The sequence below is a fragment of the Solanum verrucosum genome, unplaced genomic scaffold (assembly GCF_900185275.1).
Source record: "Solanum verrucosum unplaced genomic scaffold, falcon-dt-bn FXZP01000060.1, whole genome shotgun sequence".
NCBI classification, from domain to species: Eukaryota; Viridiplantae; Streptophyta; class Magnoliopsida; order Solanales; family Solanaceae; genus Solanum; species Solanum verrucosum.
The window spans coordinates 8,019,391-8,033,591 of record NW_026020129.1 but is presented as its reverse complement, the minus strand read 5'-3'; the positions used below and the strand labels follow the sequence as shown (position 1 = coordinate 8,033,591).

At 27.8% G+C, this 14,201-nt stretch overlaps 1 protein-coding gene across 1 annotated transcript; it reads right to left on the bottom strand.

The window, feature by feature from the left end:
- Positions 1-1,980: 1,980 nt before the first annotated feature.
- On the bottom strand, positions 1,981-3,884 carry LOC125826145 (flavonoid 3'-monooxygenase CYP75B137-like). Its single transcript, XM_049505460.1, has 2 exons — positions 2,898-3,884; positions 1,981-2,647 (listed from the first exon to the last, which is right to left on the bottom strand). The coding sequence occupies exons 1-2, from the start codon at positions 3,867-3,869 to the stop codon at positions 2,027-2,029; spliced, it is 1,593 nt and encodes a 530-aa protein (XP_049361417.1). The 5' UTR covers positions 3,870-3,884; the 3' UTR covers positions 1,981-2,026.
- Between the last annotated feature and the right edge of the window lie 10,317 nt (positions 3,885-14,201).

Genomic DNA, 14,201 nt, shown 5'->3' with positions numbered 1-14,201 from the left:
TTAAAAGTTAATCTTAACCCGTAATAATACTGATTTTGATATGATATTGTTTGCTTTAGATCAAATTTGTATGATGATTATAAAGCAACATATTCACACAAATAGTTATTTTGATAGAGATTACCTAGCAAAGGCAGGGGAAGTAATAATAATTCCAAGTTTTTTACCAAGCCAGAGTCTACAAATGGGGCCATAAGTTTGGGAAAGAGATGCAAAATAGGTGTGAAGTTCAGGTTCAAGAGAATGGAGATTACCTAGCAAAGGCAAAGCTTTAGGCCCCGGTGGCAATGGGGGTTGTCCCTTTTTTGACTTGTTAATGAAAAGCCAAAGAAACCATAGTAAAGCTACAATACCAAGAACATAGGAGAAAAATACACCTTTTTGCTCAATATTTGATACTTGCCAGGGACATGAGAAAGAATCAAACAGAGGTTTGGATAATAAGGTACTCTTTTATATTATATATATATATTATAATATAAAATATAAATTTTGAAATATTTTCTTACAATGAGCATGAGAAATAATTGTTGAAATGCCCCAAACATCATTATGAATGACATCAAAATACTTCGCAAAACAACTATCAAAATTAGGAAAAGGTTGAGTTTTATTTTTGCCTATTTTGCATGTGTAGGACAATCAAAGGGAGTTGCTGAAAATTGATTTTTATTTCTCAATAACCCAAAACTCCATAAATGGAACAAAACGGTAGAACTTGGATGCCCTAGATGCTTATGCCAAACCTTAGTCTTAGTAGCTAGTTGTAGAAGAACAAGCAAAAATAAAACCCGAGGAATGAAAGAGTGTAAAGGAAACAATCTTCCAACTTTAGGCCACTTCGCAATTATCATCTCCGACGTATGATCCTTTCATATCTTTCTTCACTTCGAATGTAGCTTAGTTGGAATTATGATTATGCCACATAACACCTTAACGAAGGCTATATCCACAGACTCACCTATCAATTCTGAATTGTCTTTAGCCTTTCTCGAATATTATTTACGTTTTCTCGGGCTTCATGAACAAGATTGGGCCAATCAGCTTCACTCTACTCAGTTCGAACCAACCTATGGGCGATCTACATTGTTTCCCGTACAAAGGTCTCAAACGACTATTTAGATGCACATCGGATAGCTGTTGTTATTATCGAACTTTATCAACAGAAGGTGATCATCCCAGTTACCTCATAAATCCATTACATAAGCTCGTAACATATCATCAAGTGCTTGAATGGTCCTTCTGCTTGCCCGTCTATCGGCAGGTGGAAAATCATGCTAAGATTAACATGTGTGCCCAAGCCTTTCTGGAACAACTGCTAGAAGTGAATGGCCTACTGTACACCTCAGAAATGATGCCATCTGGAACACACAAATGACCATTGTGAATGAGGAAACTGTCAGCAAAAGAATAGCTTGATTAGGTATTTTAACTTGGGTTGAGAAGATTCTGGAAGGAATCTAATCAAATACTGGGGATTCAGGCACACTGGGTTGCAGCTTTCATATTCTTGATGTGTAACAACTGTATAGAAACCATTGAATTAATTAGAAATGGATCCAAATTACAGGGAACACGTCTCCATATATGTTCATCGTACAAAAGACACAAGCATAATCACTACAAACACATTTCAGTAGTAATATAAAAAAACTAACAAAAGGCAGGAAACAGGAGATTGCAAACCTCAATGACAATAATTACAAGCATATGTGTGCTCATCAAACCATACTCTTAGGGCTAACTTACACACGAATTACAATATAAAGATCTATCGTTAAGCATATAATAGTAACTGCAGTACTGATGTATGTTATTGTCCATTTGATTCATTGCATTAAAATAAAGTAAGTGCTTCAATAGAGTAATACATGTATCACAACAACAACATACTCAGTGAGGGTAATACATGTATTATTATTTCAAATTCATAAGTAGTCATAAAAAAAATCAGCCATATCTCAAGAAACAGTCGACATTGAGTTGTTCATAAGACCATTGACAGGATAGAGCAACATCTTTTATTTTACTCATAGAGTGTTGGATTGGATAATCTTGGAATAGGTATAGCCACCAGAGGCATTTTCTTCTTCAGAACAATCCCAAACTTCTCTGTGAGGTCTAATGTCTCTCCTTGGGGCAATTTCCAGTCGAAAGAATGACTGAGTGAAGCCAGTGAATACATGAACATCCTCTCTGCCATGGCTATCCCCGCACAGATTCTTCTACCAGAACCAAATGGGAAATAGTTGAAATCATTTCCACTATAATCCCATTTATTGTCCAAAAATCTCTCTGGATGGAACTCAGTTGGATTTTTCCAGATAGAAGGATCTCGCTGTATAGCCCATACATTTATGAAAACACGAGATCCTTTAGGGACAGTGTATCCTCCAACAGTGCATGTTTCACTAGGACAATGTGGCACCAATAGTGGAAGAGCTGGATGTAAACGCAAGGCTTCTTTCATAACTGCATAGAAATATGGTAAGTGTTGAATATGAGACTCTCCCACTATGTTATCTTTTCCCACGACGGTATCTAGTTCTTGTTGTAATTTCCTCAAGACATCTGGTTTGTTCATAATTTCAGCCATGGCAAACTCAACTACGTTGGCGGTAGTGTCAGTTCCACCAACAACCATATCCTGTTCATAGTATTCGTAAAGTTATTATCATGTACAACAATTTTTTATTTGTAGAACTGTATATAGGTGTTCAGCTCAAGGCTCTCAATTTAGTCTTCACATATTTTTTTGATATAATTAAAGCTTTATATATTATTTGATGCTAAATGACTCTTTCCTTAGTGCAGTCCAATAAATAGTTAGCAACCAACAATTCAGTCATCTAATGGAAACAATCAAAATCGCATCTAATGGAAGTAACAGATCATACCATGAGTAAGGCTTTGAGTTCAGTCATAGTCAGAGGCATTTTGGAATCTGCTTCATCTTTCAACTTCAGCAAAACTTGCAAAAAGTCCTTGCTTTCTTGACCAACATCAGCTCCCATCTCAGTATTTCTATCCATTTTCTGTCTTTGATCAATCATGCTCTCAAATATCTTATCAAATCTCTTTGCCAACACTTTCATCTTCTTTATAACACCCTGCAAATCGAACCAGTCCAAGCCCGGGTAAAAATCGGAAACATTTGGAGTACCTAACAGCTCAGTCATTTCATTCACAACATGCCTAAACTCTGCCCCAAGATTAGCTCTTTCCTCACCCTTCACTGTGCCACCCCATAACATGCTTGTAATCACATTAAGAATAGTCAAGAACATCTGTTCACCAACGTTCACTGGTAAACCCTTCTGACTATAGAAGTAATTGATTGTCTGTCTAAGCTCCTTTTTCCTTAGTCCATAAACAGAATCTAAATTAGAACCACTAAGCATATCACGAACACAAACCTTCCTCAACATACGCCATTTCGGTCCATAAGGAGTCCAAGTTATGTCATTTCCACCATATGTAGCTTCTCTACCAGCAGCCGGCACATCTCTGTTAGCAAAAATGGTATCTTGATCCTTAAGAACCTCACGAGCTAAAGCAGGAGAAGTAATAATAATCCCAATTTTTTTACCAAGCCAGAGTCTACAAATCGGGCCATAAGTTTGGGAAAGAGATGCAAAATAGGTGTGAAGTTCAGGATCAAGAGAATGAAGATTACCTATCAAGGGCAAAGCTTTAGGGCCTGGTGGCAGTCTCTTGTTTGAGTTATTACTGATGAAAAACCAAAGGAACCATAGTAAAGCTAAAAACCCAAGAAAATAGGAGAAAACCACCCCCTTTTGCTCAACATTGAGTTCTTGAAGGGGCCATGAGGAAGAATCAAAAAGGGGTTTGAAGAATTTGAGAGACATTGTTAGAGGAAAATGAAAATTGGCAAAAGCAATGTGGTGGAAAGCTTGAAGCTTTTGCAGGACTTTAAAAGAGGGATTTTGGAAGAAGACGAAAGAAATTTAGCATCCCCATCATTACATGAAACACCATTAAATTCGGTCGACATACCACCTGTCATATATTTGTTTTATTTTAAGAGTATTTTTTTCTAATAATTTTAGAGATTTTCCTAGAAATTTCGCTATAAAACATTTCTCTCACGTGTTATTTACGATATTATACCTATAGCTTATCTTTTTTAATTTGATTTTTTCATAGCCATTTTTCGAACAGGTTTAAAATAAATATAATTAATTGCAATTTGACATTTGTCCGTCTTTATATTAATTTTGTCATATTAATTCATATTTTAAAAAATAACTTATTTAATAAAAACTTTTAAAATAATTTTATTAAGAAGAAATGTGTATCTTTATTCGGTAAAAAAGAACACGTGTATATATATGATATATATTATAGTATTAATTTATTTGTGTTGATTTATTTTTAAAATATTTATTAATTAAGACATGTTTTTAATATGAAGAAATTAATAGGAAAAAAGATAAATTTGTTCAGTCATAATTGATTTATATTTATTTTAAATAGATTTAAAGAATGATTACAAAAAAATTAAAATAAGAAAATTATGCGTAATATCGTAAACCACAAGGGATATGAGTGTTATAAATCAAAACATGAAAGGAAGGTCTCTGAAATTATCTCAATTTTTTATTGCTTATGAAATTATTCAAACTTAGTAATTTGGTTTGAATTTTATAATATATTCAAAATCCTTTGAATAAATATATAAAATATAATTTTTGAATCCAATAAATCAAATATAAATAATTAAATTCTAAAATTTAAATTTTGAACCCGCTTCTATCAAATATATGGCAAGAGGCAAAACTTATTCGTAAACCACATATATTGTTCCTTGATTATTATCTATGTTGAATGTGACTGCTGCCCTTTATGAGACGCACTTCATTTGAGATGGACAAGGAAAATATTTTCATCCAAGAAATTATTTTTAATAAGGAAATATCAAATTAATTCACTAACAGATTTTAGACTGATAGCAGAAAATACTAAACTACCACTTCTAGGTAATTGTATGAATTATGTGAATAACAATAATTAAGTTTAAATTTGATTGTGCGTTGAGATCGTCTTAAAGTTAATCTTAACCCGTAGTAAAAATGATTTGATATGATATTATTTGCTTTAGATTAAATTTATATAATGTTTATAAAAAGAAATTTCATTATTATTAAAAGTATTTTATATTTTTCATATAGCTTCTCAATCATTTTTAATAATATATATACCAATTTTGTTCACATATCGAACAATCTCCCCCTGGTATTAAGTTTCTATTGTACATTAGAAAAATCAATTTTTGAGATAGATTGAGTGTATCACCCACATGCATGAATGATTGAGAATTTATGGTTGTTCAGCCAAAAAAAAAAAAAAATGTATGGCAATTTAACTCCAGGATTAGTTTTTTCAGCTTGTGCGTATACGATAATTTAAAGCTATTTTTATCATAATAAAGATCGTAAAGTCAATAAATTACGTCATGGCTCCATTATTTTTATATTCATATCATCAAATTATTGATTCTAATATGCTCTTCAACTATTACACATTTTTATTACTTAAAAAGTGAATATAATATCACTCTAATATGTGCAACACCACTTTCATCGTATGTGATGTATTCACATCAGCGCTATGTCAGCACCATGTCAGAAATTATATTTTTTATATCTTTTTTACTTTCTTTTCTTTATTACTTAACTTTTATTTATTAATTATATTTTACACTAATTAATTCCTAATTAATTATTAAAATTATCTAATAATTATATCTTCTTCATAGCTAAATGGTAAAGAAAAAACTTTTAGCAATAGCCACCAAGAAAATTGCCCGCAATCTGGAGTTGATTTGTGGAGTGGAAGAATTCTTTCATTCCAAAATGTATCAACAAGAAGGTTGCTTCAATTCTTCCATTGATTGACCATGGAAACTGAGCTTCCATTGTTATTTATTGCGACTTGTAGTTGTAAATATTTTTCAGATCTGGGCATACATTCTTTGTTCTTTTTCCATGTTCTTCAGGGTGGTTTCTTAATAGAAAAATAAATTTCTTCTCATTTTTAATTGATCACTCAATTCACTCAAAAACGTCCGCCAAAGCTTAACAATTGAAACCTCCTAAAATTTTACTCCTTTTTGAAGTAATTTGTTTCTTGATTGCTTCTTGTTATTGGTTTATTTTAAGCTTGATGGTGTGTGAAGAACTGAGGAGGATGGGGTGTGAAGAGAAGAAGAGATGTGGGGACTGGGGAGTGGGGTGTAAAAATATTTTAATTTTTTTCTTACTTAAATAATTATCTGATGCAAATGATTATTTTTTATTATTATTATTATTATTTTGTCATGTTAGCTTTAGGGGTAAACAAATTCATTTTTAAATAACAAATATGTGAAATAGATCATCATAATAGTTTAAACATGCAACTGACTTTTCGATACAAGTTGAAAGAAAAATTTATGCATTATTGAACTATAAAAAAAATACACTTAATTAACGTACTCACGTTATGTCCTATCGGCCAAAAGTAATACTCCATTACCCTGACTAATTAGCTGCTTCATTGATTTTCTTTGGTTGTTGTGAATTAATTGAAGGACATAGTTTTAAAATTTCTTATTTACAACCATAGTTGTCCATTATTAACTTGGTACGCTCCTTAAGAGATATATAAATAATAGAAATAATATTATTATTTTATCTTTTAATTTTATTAAATTTAATGTTTTGAGAAATGTGTTATATAATAAATAGTATTTAATAGCAAAGGGTAAAATAGACACAAAAAGTAATTTATATCTTGATTTTCTAAACTGGACAAATATTGTTTGACAACTATTTTTAGTATAGTGGACAACTATTGTTAAATGGAGTAAGTAGTTTAGCAGGGTTTTGTCATAAAGGACACTAAATTGAGTCAAGATTGAGAAGTTGTACATGAAAATTAGAATTGATAAATACAAGTGATACAAACTAGTAACAATTGATTTAGAAAAGCAAATGAATACAAGTGAAATTAAAGTGGATGAATAAATACCATCTTCTAAATTTTTGTTGCTTGTATACACCATTGTACTATTTTATGTATTTTGCCTCAGTTGTATTAGTTGTGCGAGCAAATACGGTTAATAGATGATTCTATTTGTTGTGCAAACGAATATAATTGATATATGTTTCTACTTATTGTGCGAATGAATATAATTGATACATATTATATTTGTTGCCAAACAAACACAATCGACATAGCAATATTCATTTCGCAAATGAATAAACGGAATACAATTGTCTGACAATCAAATTTTGTTATGAATGATAATTACTGAAACTATAGTTCCATTTGATAATTAGCCTCCACACTATATTGATTTTTATAAAGTTTCTCTTGTTTAATCTATCTTGACATAGTTTATTTCAATCCCATAATATTAAGTCGGTCAATTTTAATATGTTTAAATTCAATCTATAAATAACCCGTCGATTTATTAGTCAACAAACATAGCTCCCAGCTGCTAGTAGTATAGGGGCCATACTGTCAATGTCATTTGTTGTAGATAAAGATAGGTATATTGTAATTTACTTCCCCTAATTTTGTCCATAAAGTCTTGGCTACATAAGTTTAGATGACTTTGATCAACATGTAAATTATGCTACTAAATGCAGTTTTGCCCTTTTGTATTATGAAGTCATTATAAGGTACGCAAGCGTCATTAATATCAGATAATTTCTTTTTATTTATCTTAATTTTGTTGGATAAAGATGTCTGATATTAAGGATATCAAAACCTTTGACCTTTGTTGAATTAAATTTGGACGAATCAAAATAGATTGAGTTTATAATAGGTGAATCATTAATCCAACCTAATCCGTCTAATTCTTATCAATTTTTTAGGTTAATTTTTCACTAATAGAAATAGAAGATGCATGTTTCAATTAATCGAAGGTTGTGATTCAAGTTCATGATATGTATTGTTCACTTTGGGCTTAGGCCCATAAGCTATGCACCCCATTTCAAGCCTCAAATTAAAAGTGTGTGTACCATGTGAACTTGAGTTATAACTTATAAAATCTCTTCACTTTTTTCCCTCATCTGACGTGAGATTTGCCTAAGGTATTATGTGCATTATTTAAAAAAATTGTCAGCATAGAAGTCCGTCAATTCTGCTTGATCCACACCCTCATTAGTTCGCCCTCCATTAAAAGTATCACAAAAGTCAATTAATATGCTTAGTCAAATATTACAAAAGCAAAAAGTAGCATATCTATATATTACTATATAAGAAGAGGGAATAAGTATTCACCACAAGTCAATATATGTTCCAATAAGAAGAGGGAATAACCAATATATTTATAAAAAGAAATGACATATAAAATAAAATGGAGAGAGTATTGGTTTTTCAAAATGGAAAAGGACAAAACACATATAAAATTAAAAGACATATAAAAAAAAGTTGGTTTAACTCTCAAACATAAAAAGTAACATATGTTATTAAAAACTTTAATAAAAAGTACTATAATTTACAATAAATAATAACTTAAAATATCTACAAGACAACAAAAAAAAGATTAATTTTTGTACTGCTTCTGTCACATAAATTAGGATTGGGATGATTTTAAAATTTTAGTTTTGGTTATACATTATAAAATAGCCGAAAAATTGAATGATATAATTTTTTTTAAAATAACCGAATGAATCGTCCTATCGATAACCCTAATGTTACTTCTACTCTGTTTATTTTTACTTAAATTTAGAAAGATATGCTTCATTTCTGCCCTCAATCTTATTGCTACATTTATTTGCTATTTAAAATTGAAATTAAAAAGACAAATGACAAATAAGTTTCTATATTAGCTCATTATGAGCAAAATATATTATAACAATCTTTACTAATTTTATAACAATACATAAACTATACTCCCTCCGTCCCATATTAGATGGGCACTTTCAACTTTACACGGTGATTAAAAAATCATTAATAAATTAGAAGACTTCACCATTTTGCCCTTTGTTTATATCAATGCACATTGAAATGAGTTACAAAAAATACACATCCAATATAGGAATGGTCATATTAATTGTAGAGGTAAAATGGAAAAGAATTAATTAATTCTATCCTAATTTAATAAGTGCTCAAATAATATGGAAAAAAAAATTTAGTAAGATTCTCATCTAATATGGGACGGAGAGAGTATTAGTTTTTGAAAATGGAAAAGGACAAAACACATATTAAAATAAAAGACATATAAAAAAAAGTTGGTTTAACTCTCAAACATAAAAAAGTAACATATGTTATTAAAAACTTTAATAAAAAGTACTATAATTTATAATAAATAATAACTTAAAATATCTACAAGACAACAAAAACAAGACTAATTTTTGTACTACTTGTGTCACATAAATTAGGATTGGGATGATTTTAAAATTTTAATTTTGGTTATACATTATAAAATAGCGAAAAATTGAATGATATAATTTTTAAAAGAATAACCGAATGAATCGTCCTATCAATAACCCTAATGTTACTTCTACTCTGTTTATTTTTACTTAAATTTAAAAAGATATGCTTCATTTCTACCCTCAATCTTATCGCTATATTTATTTGCTATTTAAAATTGAAATTAACAAGACAAATGACAAATAAGTTTCTATATTAGCTCACTTATAAGCAAAACATATTATAATAATCTTTACTAATTTTATAACAATACATAAACTATACTGATCCCTCCGTCCCATATTAGATGGGCACTTTCAACTTTACACGGTGATTAAAAAATCATTAATAAATTGGAAGACTTCACCATTTTGCCCTTTGTTTATATCAATGCACATTGAAATGAGTTACAAAAAATACACATACAATATAGGAATGGTCATATTAATTGTAGAGGTAAAATGGAAAAGAATTAATTAATTCTATCCTAATTTAATAAGTACTCAAATAATATGAAAAAAATATTTTTAGTAAGATTTTCATCTAATATGGGACGGAGAGAGTAAGAATATAACTTTATTAATGTTGGCCTGGGCTTTCTTTACTAGTATATATATATATATATACTAGATATGGGACCCCGTGCTAGCACGGGGCCCAATATATGTTATTGTTTCTGTTTTAATTTATGTGGTACATATGAACTTTGAAGTTAATCAATTTTTTAGTATGTTTTTATATATTTTAAGTTGCTAATTATTTTTATTTAGAGTATGTTTTACATAAATATATTATAAATCACAATAAATAACAAGTTAATTAAAAAAAAAAACTTATAAAAAATTCATTGACTTTTGAAATTTCATTTGTATCACATAAATCAGGACAAAGCGAGTAATATATATGAAAATGACATAAAACGTACTATAACTCACAATCATTAGCAACTTAAAATATCTATATATCTATATTTCTCCCAATTTATGTGGTATAGATGAAATTTTGAAAGTTAACAAAAACTTTTTATATGTTTTCAAATATTTTAAGCTATTAATTATTATGATTTATAATACTTTTTACATAAAAATGTATTTATATAAAGTATAAAAGAATTTTTTTTAAAAAAGGAAACATAAATGTTAGCAGGAGTCCAATCTATGTTAATTTCTATGTTTTAATTATTGTAATACCGATTGAATTTGGAGAGCCAACTAAATTTTTTTAAAGGATTTTTTTATAAATTTTAAGTTGTTAATTATTATAATTTATAATATTTTTATTAATTTTAAACCAATATATGTTTTTCTTTGTCTCAATTACATGAGACATATGGAATTTGGAGAGTCAACTAAAATTTTAAAATTAAGTTGTTAATTATTATACCTTATAGTACTATTACGTGATTTTCAAATAAAATATGTAATTTTTTTATTTCAATTTATATGTCATTGATATAATTACATATATTAAGTAATGAAGAATTAATGTCTAAATTATGTGACACCTATGAATTTTGGAGTGTAAATTTTCATCGCTCTCAGCGCATCAAGTCGAATAGTGAAGTTTAACAATCTTAAGCAGCTTTAAGGTAAAGATGACATTCAGGCTCATAAGAAGCTCTTGTCGCCAACTACATCGGAAAATGCAAGAAACTTTGAATTGGACGTAGATAGCCTTTTCCATCTTTTCTGATTTCGATAGGCATCCCACCCTCACCTCAGGATGAGAGGACTTCTTTTAGTTATATGATTTTAAAAAAATAAAGCGGTTAATTATTACAATTTATAATAGTTTTTATATATTTATATATATATATATATATAAATATATTTATGATATTGATATTAGTATTATAATAAATTAAATTTTATTATTTTTAAATTTATGATCTCAATTGTCAACCTATGCCACATTATAAAATGTTCCAAAGTAGATATCAGATTTACAAAAATGTCGATGCCAGCTAAATTAATAAAATAACATCTAAGGGCATGAACCTATATTTGTATATATAAAGCTAAATATAGACAATCTGATGTGACATCTCTCTATGACCAGTATTTCTATTCATCTTTTTTCTCCTTTTTTTGACATTTTATCTTTGTTTTGTATTTCTTATTTGTATTTTTTTTTTTAAAAGTATTTATATCATACTCGATTAATTATGCCCTTTATAACATCCAATACACTAATATAGATTTAAGTAAATAAAAATGGAAGATGAAAAGATAAAAACTATTCATTTTTCATAACAGTTTATAATTATTTAGGCTATAAAATAAATAAAAAATAGTTGACCATTTGTAACAAATAAGAACAAATTTCTTCACTTTGGCTCTTCTTCTTCTGACGATGATGATCAATATATGGTATCAACTTCTGTCGCTAAGATGTCCATCAAATTTCTAGGTCATGTGACTTTTTTAACAAAAGAGAAAGAGAGAATATCTCATGATTCTTGTGAAGACATTGATGTAAAGAAAGAGATTATGTAACAAAAAGTTCTTTTCAAAATAAAAGACTTTTTGAAAAAATGTTTGTTCCTCCTACAAGGAGAGAAAATTCATTGTGGTTGACAAATTTATAAGAAGGCTGATTAGTGTTTCAAAGGGTAAGAAAAATTATTTGGAGAAAAAATCATTCTATTTATGGAATTCGTATCAAATTAGGAGGAGAACAAGCAAAAATTTATTTTATGATTTGAAAAGAGACAAAATTAGATATTATTTCTTTCAACCTCATTATTCTTCTAATTTCTTTCTTCTTTTATTTTGTCTTTATTTTTTGTATCTTTAAAGTTTTTTTTCTTATTTATCTTTAATTAAAGTTTATATATATTTTCTTAAAAAAGAATTTAAAAAGATGATCATATTTAGTTCTTTTCCTCATCAATGCTATTAATCTCATAATTAGTATTATTTATATTATTTTCTTAATTACTTTTTTTTTCTTTCATTTAATTATTCATTTGAAGAAATTAGTTATTATAACTTTATAAGAATTACACATGTATTTTTACATAATTGATTTGTTATTTTAAATTTTTTTGGATCATTCTTCATCTTAAAGTTTCTATCTATATGTAATAATAAAGCTAAAATAGAAAATGTGGGGTGACACCTTCTTAGCAATAGATACTTATTTATTCTTATCAATGTTTCTGACATTTTCTGTTATTTTTTCCTTAAAATAATTGTTGCCTCGATTTTTAGTTTTAGTTTTATTTTTTTAGCATTTTCTAATTTTAAAAGACTGAAAAATTTATATTGAAAATTTACAAAATATAAAAAATGATTTACTTAACTCCTATCATCATCAATATTATTATTAATTTGTTTTACTTCTTTTCTTAATCTTCATTTCATCATTAATGTAATTTATATCATTTTCTTAGATATATATATATATATATATATATATGTGTGTGTGTGTGTGTGTGTGACATTTCTTAGAAGTTAGGATTATTATTTTATTTAATTTTTTAAAATTTTGAATTCTTTTGTCATACTAAATACAACATGTTTTATATAATTACATTTAATATATTAATCAGTATGTTGTACGAATGAAAAGAAAATTATCATTTCACAAAAACAAAGGTTAAAATATAATTTATTATGATTAAGGAAAGACAAAATTATTATTCCAATATCCATAACCATATATAATACATTAAAAATTAATTGAAAAGCTGTAAATCGAAAAGGAATCACCATTTAAGGAATCATTATTTTTAAATTTTTGAATCATTTCTTCTTCTAAAAGTTTCTATCCATATGTAACAATAAAGTTAAAATAGAAAATGTAGTGACACCATTCTTAGTAATAGATACTTATTTATTTTATCAATTTTTTCTGACAATTTTGGTTATATTTTTCTTTAAAATAATTATTCCCTCGATTTTTTTTAACATTTATTTTTAATTTTAAAAGATTGGAAATTTTATGTTAAAAATTTAAATAATAGAAAAAATGTTTTATTTAACTTTTATCATCATCAATACTACTAATTTATTTGACGTTTTTTCTTAATCTTCATCTGATCATTAATGTTATTTATATAATTTTCTTAAATCACTTATTTTTTCTTTTTTAACTCTTTTATATATATAAAGTTGGATATGTAAATGATGATGTGACATTTATTAGAAGCTAAGATTACTATTTATCTAATTTCTCCAATTTTTGAGTTCTTTTGTCATACTAAATACAATATGTTTTATTATAATTACATTCAATATAGTAAACAATATGTTCTAGGAATTAAAACAAAATTATCATTTCAGAAAAATAAATGTTAAATTATAATTTTATTATGATTAAGGAAAGATAACGATATTATTTCATAACCACATTCAATACATTAGAAATTAATTGGATATAATTGTAAATGAATCTTATTTAGAAGTGAGACTTAGAAGGACTAACACTGCATTAATACTCTTGTACAACATGCATACAATTTTGTACATTAACTTTTGACTGCATTAAATTAGTTGTACAACGTGCAAAAAGAATTGTACATTAACTTTTATAAATGACAATTACAAGGACTATTACAAGGACTAACATTGCAATTATTATTATTACTCATTACTCCTTATTAGAATTATTATTATTACTCATTTTGCTCCTTATTAGAGTTGACACTTTAAAGCACGAACACGACACTACCAAGTTGTACACAAAACATTTCAAATTGTACTATAAAATTAATTGTGCCTCATTAATTGTACACGTGTCTTTCTACATATACAACCACCCACTTGAAGAAT

What these genes read in the sequence shown, in the direction of transcription:
- LOC125826145 (XM_049505460.1), bottom strand. Translation starts at nt 3,869, where the DNA reads ATGTCTCTCAAATTCTTCAAACCCCTTTTTGATTCTTCCTCATGGCCC. An exon ending in AACTCAAAGCCTTACTCATG is followed by an intron (nt 2,648 to 2,897) that starts GTATGATCTGTT and finishes TACTATGAACAG; the next exon opens with GATATGGTTGTTGGTGGAAC.